Source organism: Anopheles darlingi, chromosome 3, assembly GCF_943734745.1.
Source record: "Anopheles darlingi chromosome 3, idAnoDarlMG_H_01, whole genome shotgun sequence".
Classification (NCBI taxonomy): Eukaryota; Metazoa; Arthropoda; class Insecta; order Diptera; family Culicidae; genus Anopheles; species Anopheles darlingi.
Genome location: NC_064875.1, coordinates 36,497,066 through 36,517,828, shown reverse-complemented (window position 1 = coordinate 36,517,828; position 20,763 = coordinate 36,497,066). Strand labels below are relative to the sequence as shown.

The 20,763-nt window shown below is 39.1% G+C and overlaps 4 protein-coding genes across 9 annotated transcripts; 2 read left to right on the top strand and 2 right to left on the bottom strand.

The window, feature by feature from the left end:
- Window positions 1-114: 114 nt before the first annotated feature.
- On the bottom strand, window positions 115-1,058 carry LOC125954118 (protein DPCD). Its single transcript, XM_049684143.1, has 2 exons — window positions 354-1,058; window positions 115-291 (listed from the first exon to the last, which is right to left on the bottom strand). Exons 1-2 carry the CDS (start codon window positions 855-857, stop codon window positions 202-204), a joined length of 594 nt encoding a protein of 197 aa, XP_049540100.1. The 5' UTR covers window positions 858-1,058; the 3' UTR covers window positions 115-201.
- A 504-nt stretch (window positions 1,059-1,562) lies between these two features.
- On the top strand, window positions 1,563-5,035 carry LOC125954116 (charged multivesicular body protein 7). 2 transcript variants are annotated; one of them, XM_049684141.1, is made up of 4 exons: window positions 1,563-1,798; window positions 1,851-1,953; window positions 2,356-2,820; window positions 2,886-5,035. In XM_049684141.1, exons 3-4 carry the CDS (start codon window positions 2,377-2,379, stop codon window positions 3,741-3,743), a joined length of 1,302 nt encoding a protein of 433 aa, XP_049540098.1. In that variant the 5' UTR covers window positions 1,563-1,798; window positions 1,851-1,953; window positions 2,356-2,376; the 3' UTR covers window positions 3,744-5,035. The 2 variants fall into 2 exon arrangements, with proteins under 2 accessions (XP_049540098.1, XP_049540096.1); XM_049684139.1 differs by lacking the exon at window positions 1,851-1,953.
- A 1,230-nt stretch (window positions 5,036-6,265) lies between these two features.
- LOC125954103 (small subunit processome component 20 homolog) lies at window positions 6,266-16,263 on the top strand. 3 transcript variants are annotated; one of them, XM_049684114.1, is made up of 6 exons: window positions 6,266-10,731; window positions 10,797-13,557; window positions 13,622-13,787; window positions 13,887-14,613; window positions 14,675-14,849; window positions 15,588-15,729. In XM_049684114.1, the coding sequence occupies exons 1-5, from the start codon at window positions 6,627-6,629 to the stop codon at window positions 14,749-14,751; spliced, it is 7,836 nt and encodes a 2,611-aa protein (XP_049540071.1). In that variant the 5' UTR covers window positions 6,266-6,626; the 3' UTR covers window positions 14,752-14,849; window positions 15,588-15,729. The 3 variants fall into 3 exon arrangements, with proteins under 3 accessions (XP_049540071.1, XP_049540070.1, XP_049540069.1); XM_049684113.1 differs by having other exon boundaries at window positions 14,660-14,849; XM_049684112.1 differs by having other exon boundaries at window positions 6,268-10,731; window positions 13,887-14,849; window positions 15,588-16,263.
- An 11-nt stretch (window positions 16,264-16,274) lies between these two features.
- Window positions 16,275-20,306, bottom strand: LOC125954112 (calnexin). Of its 3 annotated transcripts, none has more exons than XM_049684133.1 (8): window positions 20,078-20,306; window positions 19,652-19,806; window positions 19,166-19,570; window positions 18,928-19,061; window positions 18,278-18,866; window positions 18,027-18,167; window positions 17,756-17,884; window positions 16,275-17,354 (listed from the first exon to the last, which is right to left on the bottom strand). In XM_049684133.1, exons 2-8 carry the CDS (start codon window positions 19,763-19,765, stop codon window positions 17,031-17,033), a joined length of 1,836 nt encoding a protein of 611 aa, XP_049540090.1. In that variant the 5' UTR covers window positions 19,766-19,806; window positions 20,078-20,306; the 3' UTR covers window positions 16,275-17,030. The 3 variants fall into 3 exon arrangements, with proteins under 3 accessions (XP_049540090.1, XP_049540091.1, XP_049540092.1); XM_049684134.1 differs by lacking the exon at window positions 17,756-17,884 and adding an exon at window positions 17,441-17,560; XM_049684135.1 differs by lacking the exon at window positions 17,756-17,884.
- Between the last annotated feature and the right edge of the window lie 457 nt (window positions 20,307-20,763).

Below are 20,763 nucleotides of genomic sequence, written 5' to 3'. Positions count from 1 at the left end.
TTTTAAAATCCGTTAAAATAGTAAGCTGTATTTTTTAACACGGTCCCGGCTGTTTAACATTGTGCAGCACTATTTTTTCGTGAAAAATCAAGAGTCACATATTGTTTGAAAGTATTTCGTTTTTCCATTAAATATTTTTATTTCGGTTACAATAAGTTTCGCTTTAATCTTTGTTGAAGCTATTGGTATCTTTCCGCATGGCTACACACAAACGCGTTCAAAAGTGTCCAAATCTTGCAGTTCCAATAATATAGCCTTTTCCATCTCCAATAGAACCAATGGTTTCTTATACTAGAAAATAAAATATGGAAATGATTTTAAATTGCACAGAAATTGATCAATAGGGCTCTTACAGATAATATTAAAGTAGAATTACGATGTTTGACGGTTAAATCCTCTCGTTTTGGTTCAAACATGCAACGATGAAACTCAGGAATTTCTAATTTCTTAAAAAATTTGCTATTCGATGTTTTTATGGTAAGAGTCCTGGAAGTTCCATTGCAGATGATTGTATAGGTAGCGAGTGGATACGGCAAATTTCTAATCCGCCACTCGATAAAATTTCTAGTTATTCTCTTCCATACCACTGGTTCTGTTTCAGCTTCCTTCAAATTAGGTTCGGTTTCAACCAAACTTGGACATATTGTGTCACCGAGTTCAATTTCCCATTCTTCCTTTCGAATCAACCTGGATTTTACCTTCCAGGCACGCTTTAGGACCATACCAGTTTCTATACTGTATTCCTCAAACATTTCCCGGCCATCTAGAAACCGATAATAAACTGTACGAACATTGCCCAGCACGGAAGATGTTTTTTCCGCTTTTTTAATGCTTTGCAGCCATTTGTCGAAAGTCATCTTCGTGGCGATGTGAAAAAGGCGGATCCACTAATAAACCAACTTCTAAACAATGCGCGCTTTTTGCTATTTTACAAAAACAAACTGCCCCATTGCAAAATGTATGCAACCAGGTCTCTTAACGCTTAAGAGACCCGAAATTGTCTGCGGCGGGTCTCTTAAGCGTTAAGAGACCGGGGCGCATACCTTTCTGTTAATGGGGTGATTCCACAGATACTGACAGATGATAATAATTCTACACAGCTATTATCCTCTATCAAAACGTTCGTGCGATCAAGGTAGCTTTGACCGGCCGTCCACACCACCAATTTGTTGGGGATAATGGTAAAAGACTGAAATAGCCCCCCCCCACTCACGATGATTTACTGAGTGACCGAAAAAATCGTTAAATACCATTTTTTAGATAAGCAAACCTTCATAAAAATATGCGGAAACGTAAATAAATGTATTAGGGGAGGGGGGAGGGGTGGAAAAGTTACATTTTACCATTAAAACCACGATTTTTTCGGTCACTCAGTAACTCACCGTGAGTGGGGGGCCTATTTCAGTCTTTTACCCAGTCTTTTACCCAACGGTTTTTCGGTCACTCAGTAACTCACCGTGAGTGGGGGGCCTATTTCACTCTTTTACCAAAAGAAAATAAAGCAAAGATTTCATCAAAATTCGAAATTCGAAGACTAAAATGGGCTACAACCCTGAAAATTATTTTCGGAAAAAAATGCTGTAGAAAGGCGAGAAAATTTTTAACTTTTCTGAACTTTTTCGTGATAAAGATAGGGTGTTAAAACGAATTCAACTTATTTGTCACTTCCCGCAGCGCAGCGTGACGCGGGATTGTACGCAGAAAAAAAGGATTCTAGATTCCTTTTACAAGCTCCGTGAAGAAATCTTCGGCAACAATCCGGGCGTCTCGAAAGGAAAACGCTCCAGGGAGCTTCAAGGTTCGTGATTCTGCGAGGATTTGTTGCATTAACAATCGAATTCTCCTTTCAGTCATCATCATGCTGAAATTTCCTGCACTTGGCATTACGGATAGCCTTTACAGCTACAAAAGGAACGTACGCTGCTGACACGAAGAGATTTCGGAAAAGTTGAGGTGCTAATAGTGGGGTTTTAAAGCATATCAACGACTTTCGTTCATTTTGGTGAAAGTTTGAAAGATTTATTTCTTTATTTAAGATAAATCGAACGTAAAATGTAATACACACGCGCACACATAAAAAATACAATTACAATAGATGCGTAACGTACTGAACGTAGTTTGGACGTAAAGAGAACGCAGTTTTCCACCCCTACTCTCTTCTTAATACCTTGATTTCGTTTTAAAAAACACACACAAATCATCGGTCCTCAGCGTGAGTGGGTAGTGCGGTTTAACCTGTGAAAGTCTAAACGTCTAGACGAGAGAAAAAGAAAATTATGAATTTTAGGGGGGGAGGGGGGGATTATCGTCTCACCGAATAGACATAAAATTTAACAATAATCTTTCGTATTTCAGATTTGTTTCAAGAAATTGGAAATGGCGAAAAACATTGATTGTTGTGGTACATCGAATGGTGAAGCGGATCGCGACTTGGCATTTCTCCCTAACTGCTGGTCTGATGACGTACGGATGGGTTTTTTGTTGGCAGACTTTAGATCTAGGAACGTTAATCCCGAAAGTTACGACAGCAAGCTGCGGTTTTGGAAAGACCTAGTTGCAGCCTATTGCTTATTTCAAGGATCTTCGGTAGTGTCATTGATACGCTTAAAGAATGCCTTCCGACGTAAAAGTATCGCCCCACAATGTCTGATGACAGTCTTTGACGAGATGCTTATGAATGGAGAACTTTTGCCCAAAGATCAGTTTTTGGAATCATCAAGTTCTTCAGGATTTGGAATGAAATGGGCTTTTGAAAAAATTCGTCGAAAAATGAAAGGTATTTCTGAATCAGAAGAGTTTGTGGTACAGACTGTTGCAGAGGTATGTCCAAAATGTATAAAAATGGCTTCATGTATAAATTCGTTTCATGCTATCTATATTTTCAGAAACACAGCCAAATGATTCAACGGACCGTTGAATGTGATGGTTTGTTCGATAAATTGATCAACTACACGAAATTAGTAAAAATAGTAGAGCAATCGAGCAACATAGTGGAAGAAGGCATCCGGCCCGCGTTGAAGTTACTCGAAAAGGCCCGTCGTTTAACAATGGATAATGTTGCAAGCGGTAAACAACTTCACAAAGTTATCAAATTTTTCCAACCAACTGTTGACGCGCATCCCGTTGCTTATATAGAACGATGCATTTATGAACTAGAACAATGTGAATTAGATCTAAACCAGAACATCACAAAGACAGAACAAGCGATCGCTGAAATTATGATGCAGGTTCATGCCCATATCCAAGAAGGACACAAGCAATCAGCAAAAAGTCTGTTGAAAAAAAAACGTATACTAGAAAGCATCGTACAAAGCAAAATCAATTCTTTAGAAAACTTGCAACAACTTCTTAGCAGAATGCACGAAACGCAACAAAACATTAGCATACTAGAAGCTTTTAAGTTGGGATCAAACGTTTTAAAGAAGACATTCGCCGATTCTGGGTTGAACATTCATAGTGTAGAAAATACTTTACAGGAAATGAGAGATGTTTTGGAAGAGAATAATGAAGTACAAAATCTTATCAGTACAGTGACTGTCAATGATAGTGATGATCTAGATCTTGAACAGGAGCTGGGTAGTCTTATTAACATGAAATTCAAAGAAAATAAGGTATCCATAGAAAATGACCCACAGGATGCAACAATAACAAATCAAATTAATGATTTTGATGCAGAAATACTAAAAAGACTCGAAGCTCTTAAAGTAAATAATATTGGGCTGCATAGCCCACTTACAAGCTAGTCAGAAGTTTTTAAATTGCGTAAGTTGTTTCCCTGAAAAACAAACACGACAATATATATAACTGTTTTATTGGTAAAATGGTAAAAGACTGAAATAGGCCCCCCCACTCACGGTGAGTTACTGAGTGACCGAAAAAATCGTTGTTTTAATAGTAAAATGGGTAAAAGACTGAAATAGGCCCCCCCCCCACTCACGGTGAGTTACCGAGTGACCGAAAAAATCGTTAATTTCCACTTTGGTAAAAGACCCAGCTGGCATTTTGTGAGTGACTTTCCTATGTTACCAATGAGAGTGAAAAGGAGGGCAGATGAAACAGAGCATCTAAATGAGCAGCCTTGAAAATTTTGCCGTAGGCATGAGTGAGACATCCGATGAGACGGCGATATTGGTGGGTTCCTTTCCCGTATCCATGGTATTTTGTTGAACGATTCACGACTGCTCTCGAAAAAAAATATACGTTCAAAACCCAAAATCAGCAAGAGCATCATGCATGGCTTTCGTAACTTAACCTAAGTTTTGCCGAATCAACGATTCGTTCACGAGTCTGGGCAAATGTTTGAAGAATTTATTGCATCACAATTCGAGATGACCAGAAAAATGCTAGCAATTTGCACAACGTAGGACATATTGCAAACGAAGTGCGACGATTCAGCCAGCTGAACCTTATTTAACTTTCACACTTGAAAATAATTTACACGCACTGAAAGGAACTGTTCGTAGTGGTACAAGACCGTTTCAGCAATCTTCTATACGATTAGAAGAATGTAGCCAAGTGTGGGAAGAACATACGCAAGGCGAAACGGAATATCCCAAACCTTCGCAAACATGACAACGACTATACGTCCGAAAGTATGCTTCACTACAATCACATTATAATGCAAACATAACTGCATCCATTCATACGCGAGATATAGTCCAGCTGGTTCGAAGCCGAACAAAACAACGGCGATGCGGTAAGTACAGAACATTTCCATAGTTTCAAGATTCATCCACACATTTAATACTTACAGGAAATCTCGCACACAGGCTCACGCGGAAACACAAACTGAAACCGGTCGTTGTGGAGAAAGCAAGGCAAGGCCAAGGGCAAAAGGGGTAAGGTAAGGTAAGGGCAAAGGAAAGGCCTACCCAGTTTTTTGCCTGAAAATTAAAGTACCATTTTGCAAGCAAATAAAAACCTCTAATTATGAATCAAGCCAATCAGGTAGTATCTCTGACAAAAATAGGAGGTAAGTCTCGCGCAATAGGTAGTTTCTGGAGCAACCGGCTGGACTTACTACCTTGAAAGTAACTCACGAAAAGAGGGGAAATGCCAGCTGGGGACTGAAATAGGCCCCCCACTCACGGTGAGTTACTGAGTGACCGAAAAAATCGTTGTTTTACTGATAAAATGTTACTTTTCCACCCCTCACCCCTCCCCTAATACATTTATTTACGTTTCCGCATATTTTTATGAAAGTTTGTCTACCTAAAAAGTGGTAATTAACGATTTTTTCGGCCACTCAGTAACTCACCGTGAGTGGGGGGGGCCTATTTCAGTCTTTTACCACCACTTTTTAGATAAGCAAACCTTCATAAAAATACGCGGAAACGTAAATAAATGTATGGTAAAAGACTGAAATAGGCCCCCCCACTCACGGTGAGTTACTGAGTGGCCGAAAAAATCGTTGTTTTAATGGTAAAATGTAACTTTTCCACCCCTCCCCCCTCCCCTAATACATTTATTTACGTTTCCGCATATTCTTATGAAGGTTTGCTTATCTAAAAAATGGTATTTAACGATTTTTTAGGTCACTCAGTAACTCACCGTGAGTGGGGGGGCCTATTTCAGTCTTTTACCAAATGTATTATGAGAGGGGGGAGGGGTAGAAAAGTTACATTTTACCAGTAAAACAGCGATTTTTCGGTCACTCAGTAACTCACCGTGAGTGGGGGGGCCTATTTCAGTCTTTTACCGTAAAATGTAACTTTTCGGTAAAAGACTGAAATAGGCCCCCCCACTCACGGTGAGTTACTGAGTGGCCGAAAAAATCGTTAATTACCACTTTTTAGATAAGCAAACCTTCATAAAAATATGTGAAAACGTAAATAAATGTATCAGGGGAGGGGGGAGGGGTGGAAAAGCTACATTTTACCAGTAAAACAGCGATTTTTCGGTCACTCAGTAACTCATCGTGAGTGGGGGGGCCTATTTCAGTCTTTTACCAACTTTTCCACCCCTCCCCCCTCCTATAATACATTAATTTACGTTTCCGCATATTTTTATGTAGGTTTGCTTATCTAAAAAGTGGTAATTAACGATTTTTCCGGTCACTCAGTAACTCACCGTGAGTGGGGGGGCCTATTTCAGTCTTTTACCCATATTTTTATGAAGGTTTGCTTATCTAAAAAGTGGTATTTAACGATTTTTTCGGTCACTCAGTAACTCACCGTGAGTGGGGGGGCCTATTTCAGTCTTTTACCGAATTTTTGAATGCTCCGTGTGAGGGGGTGCTAACATGGATTTTTACCTATCCATATGCGGGTTGCTATGTGGCTCAATCTGCTCGAATCTTAACTTGCTCGATTTTCCATACTTCTTATTATTCTGCGACTTTTCTGCTGTTTTGATTTCTGTTTTGAGGTTAGAATCCCAGCGAATACTTTTCCATTTACGTGACTAGCTGCAAAAAGTGTTTAATTCTAACATTCTTGGACTATTTTGTGCACGATAAGGATACAGCCTTCGTCGTTCTCATTGGAAAAGCTGAGAAAGTGAAGGAACTTGGAAAAGCAGCTATAATAAGCGTCAAAAAATCACAAAGAGGCGGCACAGAAACCACAAGAGCACGTGCTCCAGTTAAGCAAAGGAACTTTAACATTTACTGATATCAACTGACCAGAATGAAGAACAAACCCTTGAAACACAAAGCATCCAATAATTTTCAGTTTAAATCGTTCCGTGATCGCATCAAGGAAGTCGATATTCGCCGCAGCGCATTCTATCACGTGGAAACTTCCGAAGATAAACTCTCAGAGCAAGGTGGTACTTTTTTCTACTCGGCGCTTAAGACATGGTCAGTCTTAAATTTAACAAACGAATATGCCGAATATCAACGCAAATTTCAAGATTCGAATACGCTGACTTTGCTAATATTCAACAAAGATGCTATCATGACCCATCTTCTCAGCTGTTTACGGGAAACATCAGATGCGGCTGTGCAACCTTTACTGGAGTTGGTGGTAGCCGTGGCAAAAGATTTGCGAAAAGAATTTTACAACTACTTTTCATCCGTGTTCGATGTACTGGCCTCGTTTCTTCGCTCTGCCAGCGCCGATCGCGTAGAGTTGACGCTGATTTGTTTGGCACACCTATTTAAGGCGCTAAGGGGAATCCTCCGAAACCACTTTACGAATACCTTTGAGTTGCTATCGCCGCTACTAAACGAATCTAATTCAGTTGTTCATGCTGTGAACTTTGCAACCGAATGCCTCGGATATCTTGCGCGCGATCTTAACGAAAAAAGAACATTGATTGACATGCTGTTGAAATTTCAGATGCAGAGTGACGGTAGATCGTCCGTCTGTGGTCATGTACTGTTTAAAATATTGAACGGAGTGCAAAACCAATTCCACACAACAGCAAAACAGACGTTGCAGCAATTTTTCGATATATTGCAGCAGCTAAATCAGGAGGATGGCGATCATTTGCAGGAAATCTTGACGCAAACCATTACCGATATAGTTGATTACATTCATCCTGGAGATATAATCATATTCTGGGAGGCCGTTCAGAACACTATCGAGCATTGCATTGATTTGCTCTGTATTCAACAAACAGAAGTCCCAAGCTCCAAAACCGATGCCAAACTCATTACATATTTAACGCGGATATTGCAATTGGCTGGAATAGCACTGGAATATAACGATGGCAAGCTTCTCGGAAATAGTGCTCCAGTAGCTGTGTCGCAGCTGATACGATTACTTACTTTCGTGCCTAGTAGCAGCGAAGAGTTCTCCGAAACTATCGTCAATCACATCATAATTTTGCTACGATCGAAGAACATCCATCTGTCACACCTGGAAGCTAGTCGCTTGGCAAGAAACATGATGATGCTCAATCAACGTTCCCTGTATGAAAGGTTCATCTCATCAACTGTACATTGTTCTGCGTTTGAAACGCTTATTTGGCCATGCTTCGTGAAAAAGCTTGACGTTGAATTCGACGAAGCTCGTCTTCTATTTTTAGCAGACCTACTGCTACAGAAGGTGCCACAAAGTGTCAACGGGTCTCAGTTATGTAAGTGGAAACCCTACCCGGTACACGTTATGTCGAACGGAAAACTTGAAATGTATGTAAACTCTATGCTTGCTGATAATATGCTAGAAATAGAGCATGTATTACAGCACTTTGAATTGTACATATGTGCCTTGATCGTGCTTCCACATCTTAAATGCTTGAAAGCGAAAGCAAAGATCGCATTTAATTTAAGCAAATTTGTTTTGACCCTAGCACAAGTTATCGAAGCAGGAGGAACCAACGTACGAGAGAATGAGAAATCGATCAAAATTATTGAACTATTCGCCGTTATAGTAGAAACAATTGTGCATCTAAACAAAATCGAAAAAAAGAGCTACATTGAAGTTTTAGAGAGTCTGCTGGGCGTCATAACCCTTAACCACTGTCTGTTACTCAACAGTTTGCACCTACTAGTGGTATTCCTGATTGATCAATGGCAATATTTGCCAACTCATCAGCAATTTAAAAAGTTACAAACCTGTTTAAGACCTCTTGTGTCATCGTTTGATGGTTTGATAAGATACTTATCTGCAGATATACTGGCAAAATTCGAGCATCTGACTGTTGGTTTGGGACCATTATACAAAACAATCGCGAAGATTGAAAGTATCGAATCGCTAGTGCAAACATACCGTGAGCAAGTACTTATGTTCCAGGATTTGGCCTACAACAGCCAGCTTTTTAAAAAATCATCAATAGCTGTACAAAGTAAAGAATGGACCGACACTGTCCTGCGCTATATGATGTCATTATTTTCAGTCAACTTTAAATTACTGTGGGAACCAGTCGCAACCATTATTCGAAGTTATGTAGACAATATGTCAAAAAAAGAGCATGAAATATTTTGGCGAGTTTTTGAGACTATGCTAACAATGGCTGAAAGGAACATTCCCTACGAACAACCCTGGGAAGATTTAAGCAGCGATATGGGCAATTCGAAGGATGCCGATGATACATCCAAAACCATACTTGTCAAAGTGATGCCCTGTTTGATTAAAAAACAAAACATTGACTACAACAATGTGCGCTTTCAGTTGCTCAATATGCTACGAAGCTGTACGGGTTTTTGTCGCTCGCAAGGAGATCGCATCGTGGATAGCTTCTTCTCTTTCCTCAGTACCACCAACATTGAAAATGATGGAAACGAAGATACGACCACTTCCATCATTGAAACCAAGCGCCATAAAAGGGGCCCGGACAGGCAGCAGATCCTACTGTGCTACCTCAATATTTGCAGCGAACTGGACAAGGAAATGATAGAGGAAAAGGTAGATAAACTGTACGCTGTTTTTGAAAAATTTATCAGTAGTAGGAACGAAGAACTTCAGCAAGCCGCACTAAACGGTATATTCACATTCGGTAAATCACATTTAATGCTTTATAAAGACTTTATTATCCGTTTAACAAATGATAAAACGCTTAGGAGTGCATTGTTATCGGTATTCGAGCCTTCGGATAAAGAAACGGCGGCAGCAAATAGCGCACATTTAAACATTACAGAGCAGCATCGGCCGGATGTAGTACACTTAATTTTAAATGTCTTAAGTGGAAAAATAGTGCATAATCTAGGTTGTAGAGATGATGCCGGTAGTAGCCAACATAAGTGTGCGATTCTTACATTTATCGGACGTTTGCGTGAAACAGAGCTCGAATGTTTATTGGGACGTTGGTTTGAACCTTACTTAAAGTTGCTCAAATCGACACCACTCGAAACGGTACAATGTTTGATGCACGAAAAGAGCAGCGATCCTACACATGATTTGCCGATTATGAACCCAAACAAAATCAACACACTTCTCAACTTACTTGCATCACTTCAAAAAGAAGCGGGACTGCGACCTGAGGCTAAATTCTCTGCAAGATTAATGCATTTAAAAATTGCATTTGATGCCTTGCTGACTCAAATGGATCATCTAATCTACAAAAAGTACAAATCGCGAGCATTATTGGATCTTGTTGATTTAATTGATCACTACGGTCAACAATATCAGTGGACGAACGAAGAAATCGAAGCAATTATGCATGTACATGTGTGGCCTTGCTTGGAAAATCTGCCTAAGGATAGCATACATAGTGCAACACCTCTCTTAAAACTACTGCTGATTTGTAGTCAAAACGAAAAACTGTATACCATTCTAGAAAAGCCGCTATGTGAATTCCGGCCAGAATCACTGAAATCGCTTACCCCACTGTCCGCAATGATTGAACTTCTGAGAGGATCAAAAACCAACAGCAAAGTTTGTCAAGATATTTTTACTGCGCTAGCTGCTATGTTGGATACTGAAGATAAACTGAGTGCGAAATATGGTGCTGCAGCTGACACATCAACCGGCAGAAATAGATTGCTTGTACCCTACGTGAAAGAACTGCTACAATTCATACACTCGTCGCTGCAACAAAAAAGAACTATTTCGTTTAACTTACTTGTTATATTGCAGAATCTAGTCGATTCTAATTTGATTGGTAGTGATGAGTGTGGAGAACAGGGTAAAGACGATCATAATTTGTTGCTTAGTTTGCTGTTTCCAATTCTTATGAAAACAGTAAGCAGCATGAACGAACAGCATGAACCTATTGAAGCTCAACACGAAACAAGTGAATACCTTAAACGTCTACACATCGTCGTCATGCGCCTGATAGTACAGATTACTGAACCAGAGCGCTACGTAAAACAGCTGGCGTACCTATTGGAAATGATTAAGGATTTTGGTACGTAGAGGTCAGGTGGTTTGTTAACTTATGTACTATTTACGTATTGTCTTTTTTTACTATAGGATCTAGGAAAATGCTGTTCGATATATTTGACGCGTTAGCAACATCGAATTCGAGAGAGCTGCAGTTTATAGCTAATTTAGTAAGAAAAATGAATGCGATGGATAAACGGTGGATTGATCAGCCGGCCCACTCGATTCGTGCAAGTGCCTTTCGTGCAATTGATGAACTGTTGGTTGGTAGTTCTGAAGACTGTCAACACATAACAGGCCGAATATGCATAGTTTTTCTTTCACAAGCTTGTCACGTGTTGCGATTTGAACAGGAACTTTCTGCGCGGCAAATCGCATTTGATTATATTTGTAAGATATTGGTACATTTGTGTTCTGATGCATGCCGCGAGATAAGTGCTAGCGATAGACACTATTGCATAGAGAAAATAGTCCTTAAGTCGGTTTTAGACGGGCTTAAGTTAAGACGATTCTGTGATTTACGCAATGATGCCATTCTGCTGCTAGGTGAACTCACCCGTAAATTGGGAAAAATATCGCAGCATCAAGAGTGTCGTGTTTTTAGAGAGTTGTGGCACTTTACCGGCCATGCACCGGGAATTGGCAAAGAGTTGGATTTCTACGATAATATTACCCATTTGCAGCCGCACCAGCATGGCAAAGCATTGAAACGATTTGCTAGTAAACTGTTGATATTGAATGAAAATGATGATAGCAGCAATAAGCTATCTCCGCGCACCATTATTCAATTTTTACTCCCCATGGTATCTCACTACGTATGTAATGAAAATTATCGCAGGCAAACAAGTATAATCAATGAGGCTACTAACTCTATCGTCCAATTGTGTCGAGTATTACCTTGGCGTAGCTACCAAGCTGTATTACTGCAATACCTAAGACGACTGAAATATAGCTGGGATTATCAAAAACAGTTATTGAAAATAGTAATTGGCATCATGGAAGCTTTCCATTTTAATCTATCAGAAATAACAACGGATAGTCATGAAACATCTGTGACGCTCACGAATGCGCTGATGAACACAAAGTTGGAAATGCATGCCACTGGACATAACATGTTATCCACCGTTGCAGATACCGTACACTTGCACGAGACCGAAGAGTTAAAAAAAGACATGCCCAACGAACACAACGAAAATGCTGAAAATGATTTAATGTTGCATCAACAAGAAAACGATTCGTTCAAGACATCCACTGAAATTATCGATGATATAACACGAAACATTATCCCAAACCTCTTATCTTCATTCAATTTTGCCACAGAATGCTTACAATCAGTCAATGGAAGAAAAATTGGTAAATTCAGAATGGACAAAAAGGCGCGTTTTGCTAAACAAAAAGAAGAAATGCTGAAACTGCCCATTGCAATGGCAATTGTAAAACTTTTGATGAAACTGCCGCCTGAGCAGATAGAGATAAACCTACCAAAATTGATCATCAAAGTAATAACTTTTCTGAAATCACGTATGAAGTCTGTCCGAGCGCAGGCCCGCAACACGCTCGCGTATATTACCATTGAGCTTGGGCCATTGTATTTCAGTTTCATACTCCAAAATCTGTTGGCAATGCTCACACGTGGCTTCCAGCGGCACGTGCTTACATTCACTGTTCACACGCTGATAGAACGGGCCCAAGGGCATTTGGCCAATGTAAACGTTCTGCGTGACATACTACAAACGGTGTTACACATTTGTATGGAAGACATATTCGGCCAGTTAATCGGCTTAGTACGTGGAACAACTATTGAAGGCGGTACGTTGAAAAGAGCATCTGCACCAGAGTCGAAATCGTCTCGCAAACCCTACCAAACACTTTTAATTCTAGCACAGAATGCACGAGAAAAAATGCTCATTGACTTGTTCGCCCCTTTCTGCTGTGTGCTTCTACATTACCGCACGCATCAAACGATAAAAAAGGTACAAGACGCTTTCCGTCGTATAGCGATTGGCATAGTCGCAAATGAAACAATTGAATCAGAAGTGCTTCTAGTTTTCATCTATGGAATGTTGTCGGGAAACATTTTTGCCCAATGTGTTGCCTCATCATCGAACGATATCAATAATCTTAAAAATACAAACAAAACTTCTGAAAAATCCAAGCAATTGCTAGAAGATACACTCCAACCGGGTGCTATCTATCTTATACCGTACGAACCGAAACGATACGGTTGTACAGCAATCAACTTAGAAAATAGTTCGGGAGACGAAGAAAATGATAACTTGTTCCTTGAATGTGGTATGCAGTTACTTTTAAATTTTATCAAACGCAAGCACGTCGAAGCGCGCCACAATCGCGAACAAGGACATAAGTTTAAACAAAGCATAAACCCGATTATTCCAATGTTGGTTCAATCACTGGATAGTAAGCATACAAACATTATCTGCCTCTCATTGAACTGTTTAAGTGCACTTTGGAGCACTCAATGGACAATATCGCAGATGGAGGAGCGAGCCACAATAGAGCGAATCACACAATCAATTTTCGCCATTCTTCATCGTTACAATACTGTCGCAATCGATGTGAATACTACAAGCTTTTCGATAGTACGAGCCAGCTTTAAAGCGATAGTTGCGCTACTCAAATATTTCAAACGTTCATATCAATTTACTGATGAACAGCTACGATTACTAATACTCTACATTGAACAAGACATCTCAGTAGGTGGTGGTCGCCAAATGATGGCTTTCGTGCTGATCCGTTCGCTCATAGCGAGAAAAGAAAATTTTCCTGAACTGCATTGTTTAATGGAAAAAATATTGGAAATGTGCATTCGCTCCGAAAGCGCCAGTGAAAGGTAACTTTAATAACTCCTCTTCAAGTGTTCTTTGAAATTATACTTTGTTTTCTCTAACTTATAGATCCGAGTGCCGCCAAATCGCCGTAGAATATATTATGAGTTACCCTGTTGGTAAAAAAGTTAACGCACATCTACTTTTTCTAATAGACCAGCTACAATATGTCATGCCAACCGGTCGACAATCAGCCGGACAGTTGCTGAAAGATCTATTCCAGAGGCTTCCCAAGGTATATAAATACAATAATAAAAGTTTTTATGTTTTCTTGTTCTCTCATTATGTCGATTGTTATACTTTTTGTTTTTTTTTTTTGATTCTATTCTTGCAGGAAGCAATTGAAACCCAACACGTAGTCTTTTTCTTTGCCTTGGGTGTACATTTATCCAACGATAGTGACAAAGATAACCGTGCGCTCATAGCCGAATGTATTGAAAAAATGTTAGAGCGACTAGCGGTGGTACATAAGAGTAACCTCGTGGTTATTCTTCAGGAAATGCTAGCTGATTGTTTGAATAAGCACCGCGAACTAGCGGCACAACTTCTTTTGCGCATAATACGATCAGAACCAACACACACTTTTATTAATAGTTGGCTCCCTAGTGCATATCCTTTGTTACTGGCAAATCTAATGCCGCAAATTGATAAGGCTTCAAAATCGAGAAACAATATTGAGTCAGGGAAATATGTCAAACCCGTTATTACTCCTTTCACGACATTACTGAATGCAGACACTAGTAGTGATCATCTTATCATACAGACACTGCATGTATTCGATGAACTTTTGCGATTGGATACAGCATTATTAACAGAGGTAAAATATTACGATATGATTGATTCGTTGGCTTACGTCTCGCAGGCTTTGCTAGCAAGTGGGCACCATTGGGTGCGCCTCGGTGCATTACGATTGCTTTATAAGATAATGAATTCCCTTGATTTCAACGCAATTCACGACAAAATTCAAGCTGAATGCGAAACCTTGGATAGCGACCAAGCAACATCGTTGGATCATAGAATAAGTGTAAAACATTTTTTCTATCACGCACCATTACGCGACTGTAAGTCACTTACGTTGGATCTATGCGCACAACTAACAACAAATAGTGCCCTATTCGACAGTCATGACGATGAAACCGCTGGACTTATCACTCAGATACTGTTTCTCGTGGCGAACATATTGCGTTTTGTACCATTGAAAGCAGCCAACAACAAAATAAATTTGCACTGGCTCATTAGACGTGTACGATACGTAATACAGACTGAAATCGTAAAATCTCCCAAGGACTATACACTGGTAAGAATTAAAATGAATGGCATTCTATTATAACGTTTGCATTTAAAAGGAGAAAAACTTTGAATGGTGATAAGAAAAAAATTTAAGACAGATATTTGAGACCTGTAAACTACGTTTGGAAGGTAATTTTATCAGTTTACTTGAAAAAAAAATTGAAACCTCTATCAGTTGAACTCTAAAAGTGATGGCGAAAATAGTGAAGCTACTCCGTTCTGACATTTGCATTTAAAAAACGGTAGTCTGGTCGGATCTGGTACTCAAAGCGATCTTCAGATGAGGAGATGGAGTTGTTAATATCCATATGGTACTCATGTCGATGAACCCGTCCAACGTCCACCAGCTGCATCCCATCGAAAAATTCGGTGCAAGCCTAAATTGTAGCATCTATTGCAACAACTTTGTGGCGAAAACGGAGAACGAATTGATCAAAAAAGTACAGAAATATCTGATAAATTAGTGTGCAAACGAGTTTTCGACCTTCATGTCGAAAAAGCTAGATAACTACCGGAAGGGTGTTCGGAATGGCGCAATCATTTTTTTTGTGAAAGGTCATGAAATTACCTTCCAAATGCAGTTTCAATTATCTGTCTTAGTATTTTTCTTATCACCATTCAAATTTAGTCTCTTTTTTTTTAATGCAAACGTTACTATTTCTACAACTACAACGCTATTACCTTTTCACATCCTTGAATACTGCCTGAGTACACGTTAAGAATTTACGACTATGTGTATTTGCAGAGGAAACATGCACTTCACTGGATGTCTTCAATAGTATCGATTATCGAGGACAACACATTGGAACGATTAGCTCCGTCACTACTCTTGCCAGCTGTGAGAGAACTATCGATTCTCAAAAATACTGTGAGACCTTCCAACCAACAGGACGTAATAGCTAAATCAGCGATGAATAAGGTGGCATCAAATCTATGCAGGGAAATCAGATTACGCCTAGGATCAGCCACATATGATAAAATTCGCTTAGCGCTTGAACAATCTGTCATGACCAAAAGGATCAATAGGAAAGTTCAATTAGCCAGGGAAAAAATCAATCACCCACTCCAGGCTGCGCGTCGCAAGGCAAGCAAAACTTTGCGATTTAAAGATGCAAAAAAGCGAAAAATGCCAAATCAATCAAGTAGCGCGGACACTGTTTATGATGATAATTCGCCAAGTATCAGTAGTGCAGGGAGAAAGCGCCCGTCAAACTATTCGGCTAAAAAGGTTGCCGGATCTAAAAGACGGCGTAACATGGAAGCACTGTTTAGAAGTAGTTAATATTATTTCGTGCATTTTTTGCGCAGCAGATTTCGCGCGAAATTGGCTGGGGCACTTATTAATAAGGATATCGATGAATATCGTTTCAAAAAATAAAACAATTTCATCTCATTAGCTGGCGATACAAGAATACGTAGTTGGTTGTTCATGTCGTATGATCATTTTTCACATATACAATTTTTATTGAATCCCATCGCTTCAACAGCTAATATATATTCCCTTTTGTTTATGATTTCACGAATACGAACACAAATAATAAATAGTAAACATGGATTTTTTCATGCAGACCAAAAAAATACACGAAATTCAATAAAATTAATGAAATGAATGATAACAATAGTATCGCAAATAATGTTAAAACAGTTCTACAGTTTCTATTGAATTTTATTGGTTACCCAACGATGATGCAATTTGAACTGCCTAATAGGATTCTGTTCTAAAATTCGCCTGATATTTTCTCCCGAAAAGTGAATTCGTAGGATTAGGTAGGTGGTAAACCATTGAACAGATCATCAACGTCATCGCTGGGTATGCAAACTATTGAATTAACAACTGAGCCTCCTACGTCTAACGTCTACGAGCCTAAGTTGTTTGGCAACGTGAAATTTTATGCCAATTTCAGTACAGAACCCATACTATGTGAGAATAATTATTACTGAGAATTGCTACGTTTCGAACTGCACTTTGGTCAATACTACAAACGACAAATCGCGGAACTTATAATTAAAATTATATTTGTTTACATTATAATTGTTTTGAATTAAAATTAACACAGCTAAGATAAAAGATGGAAAAATATCATGCTATAAAAAATAAGGGTTAATAAAAAATAAACTTTCGATTTGTAAATTTTGTTTCGTTTCAAATGTATTGCTGCAGCTTCTTTCTAAATAGTTTGTATAGCTTTTAGTCTTTTCTTGCTTTACGTTTTTTGAGACCCTCTTCAGCTTCATCAGTTTTGCTATCAGTCACTATATCATTGCATTTTTTAGTTTCGCGCTCATCTTCTCCGCTGATTTTCTCCTGCAACTCCAGAACATTATCTACACCTTCGTCGGCATTACTTTCACCTTCTTCGTCGTCATTACTTTCATAATCCTGATTGGTGGTTGCATTCAGATCATATTTTTTCGACCGTTCTCCACCCATTCCAGTTGCCGCATTTTGGTCGTACGTTGCAGTATAGTCATCCGTTTTTTTCATGAGCCCAGAAACCGCTTTCGCATCACTCTGGATATACATAAATATGATAAGAAGATAATACATAAATTTCTGAACAAAAGTACCGCAATACTAGCATTCAAGCAGTTGTTTACCTTTGCAAAGCATATAAAATACATCATAATTGCCATTGGCAAGCCTACGAAAACGACTAATACTGCCCACATCCATGGATTAGCGCTGCAGTACCTCAGAAAACGGGACACAAATGACTCCTGCAGAGTTATGAAATGGAAGCAATACTACGCATTAGGCTAACTAGCAACGAACTTACAATTATTGATAATTTGCAATTAATGGATTTTTGACAATTTCATTCACAATAAGATAAGTTTTTTTGGATTTTTCTAGCTAAAATTGTTTTCGGGTCTCTTTTCTAGCAAACAAAACCAAAAAAAATCCAATTTGACCTTTTTATCGCGTCTTGTCCAGAGAAACCAAACGTATGCTATCAGCGGTATCGAACAATATACAAAGTACGCTCCCCAGTAGGCCGGTTTATAGTTCATATATCTTAATGCCCGCTCCCAAAAGCTTTGCTGTATAAAATGAAATGAAATCATTAAGGATGCGTTTTGTAAAATAGGTTTAGACCTATTGTATAAACAATACCCACAGTTGAATCATCGTTATTTGTTTTTTAAATAATGCATTTATTTTTTTATAATTAATAGAACTTACCGCTTGACGATCTAAAGTTTTTAATTTGAGATCAAACGTCTGCGACGCCCATTCATTGGCAACTGATTCATCGTCCGTAATTACTATGTTGTCGAAAAGTATTTCGTTGGACATGGACCATATTTCAATTCCAACCGCGACCTGTATAATGAATGTTCGAAACGATATTAAAGAAAACGAATACGCTTGGATGATTTGACCAAAAGACGTTAGATTTTCTATGGTAAGAGATACGTGTTTTTGGAACTTACTATTGCCGTCATCCGGAAGGGGTTCAAATCTTCAAAGTAATCTGGATTGGATATTTTTCTGGGTGCCCATTTGCCTTGATAGTTAACGTTTGCAATTAGCGGTGGTCGCCACTTACCCTTGTAATTTGGGTTGGAAATCATTGGCGCTTTCCACAAACCACAACCAACCGCTTTTTCACATAGCGGATTCGGTATGAGCGGCGGTTCCCACTCGCCATCCATATCGTTATCCCAATCGATTGGTTTTATCGCGGTATGGTCGGGTATCATTTCTTCCAAATCATCTAACCAATCAAGTGGCTTCGTAGCTTTAGGATCCGGAATCAGTGCCTGTTCGTCTTCATCCCAATCATGAGGTTTAATTGCTTCTGGATCAGCAATCATTTCACGCTCATCCCAGTTTTCAGGTTTGTGATCGTTTGGATCATCAATTTCTGCTGGTGGATTGACCGGAGGCGTGAAATTCGTTAACAGTGTACCTTCGTTAATGGTTTTGTGGTCGATACGTATAGTGTATGTGTTATCAGGACGAATAATGAGTTGATACAAATGCGGTCGTCGATCTTTGAATAGGTCGTCTAGTCTCTCTCTACCAATATAAGGAATAAAGATAAAAACAATCAACAAACAATGTTGATCTGCATACTTACTTTTGCTTGTTGCAATGTTTTTCCGTAATACTTCCATTAATTGGATTAACGTGACGAAAAATGAAGTGTAACTTCACGTCATTGCCACACTTGTCTGGCCCGAACATAATTGTGTAAGCAGTTTTATCATTAAACTGAAATCATATATCGCGTGTCTCATAGATTATAGATTTGCATATCGCATTTGTTATAAATGAGTTATAGCAGCAATGATGCCACTAGTAAAATACTTGCTCACCTGCTTCAAATCTTTCGTATTATTGCCATCAGAAAGTAACTTAATGTAGGATCCTCCACATTCTTGTCCCTCTTGAAGTGTCACCTCATACTGTAAGATGAACGGCTTGTCTTGAAAGACAAAGGGTCTATTCAACAGCAGGTGGGAAGCAATCGCGGCATGTTTAGCTTTCGATTTAAGGACAAGTCCATAGTCTCCGGATAAAATGATACGAATCGGTTGTTCAATCTTCCATTCGCCGTCATATTTTGCCACATCTTCGGTAGCATCCTCTTTGCTTGCTTTTGATTTGATCCACCGCTTTTCGACATCATTATGTTCGAATAAATCGTCGAAGTGTTCTCCGAAATACACCCTTGATGGATCCACTGTGGGTGTCACATAATGTTCAGTGTGATCATCAGACTATATGAATACGATATTTCTGTTAGTTTAGGTTCCGTTTTTTATCCATTTGATAAAATGTCCGGCCGCCTTTCGACTTACCAGTGCGTCGTAAATGCTAGATTCCCCTTTTCCCAGGGCAGGATAAAGGGATAACACCATGGTTCCTAGTAGCAAAAAACTACACCATCGAAAATTGTCGGATTTCATGTTCATCGAAACGTAGAGAACACTTTCCAACAAAAGAAGCCAAACAACTGCAAAACATAAATGAGAGGAATTATATATATATATATATATATATATATATATATATATATATATATATATATATATATATATATATATATATGTGTGTGTGTGTGTGTGTGTGTGTGTGTGTGTGTGTAGTTATTCGATACATACAATGCTAATTTTTGCGGCTTCTCGATAATTCGATTAGCCCGTATTTCATTATCTAATTAAAACATCCAATTCCTTTTACACAGCCCTTAACCTAAACTTTTATAAACCCTGTGTAAATTTTACCTGCGTTTCTTCTCTTATAGCGTAGATCTGGAGCTTTCCGGTTAAAGTTGTTTATATATTGTATGATTAATGAAATTTCTTGCCTTTAATACTAAGTCAAATCACATGTCTCAGAAACCAAATTTGTATTCGATTTATTATTAAATTAAACTATCTTTAACTAATCGGCAACCTCACCGGTTCGTCAACACCTTCTAAGAAAAAAACCTAGGAGTTCCAGCAGCTTCGAGCTACAGGAGAAAGTGAAGGAAATCAGTAAAACACCCCCTCAGGGCTAGTCCACATTAGCGCGATTGTCACGCCGTCGCAAAATCCAAAAGCCTGTGCCAGACGAAGCATAAACCGTAAAACTCCGTCCAGACGATGACGAATGTTGGAGAACTTCTCGACGAGAACTTCTAAATTAAACGTCATCCCATACAAATCCGTCGAGAAGTTATCGCGATAACTGAAATGCACGTGTAGCGAGCGAGCAAGCGAGAACGAGCGAGAACCAAGGTACTTTAAAAAGACAGGTAGCTTCTTAACCGCTTTGACAGGTCACCATTTTGAATTTGTTTAGCCGTGGCCACACGGGGCGAAAACTCTAGCGCAAACGAAAAAATTAATGCCAAAACGGTTTCGCTTAACCCTTACACGCTGTCAAACTTTTATACGTCCGCGGACTTTTTCGCTGAACCCTTGAC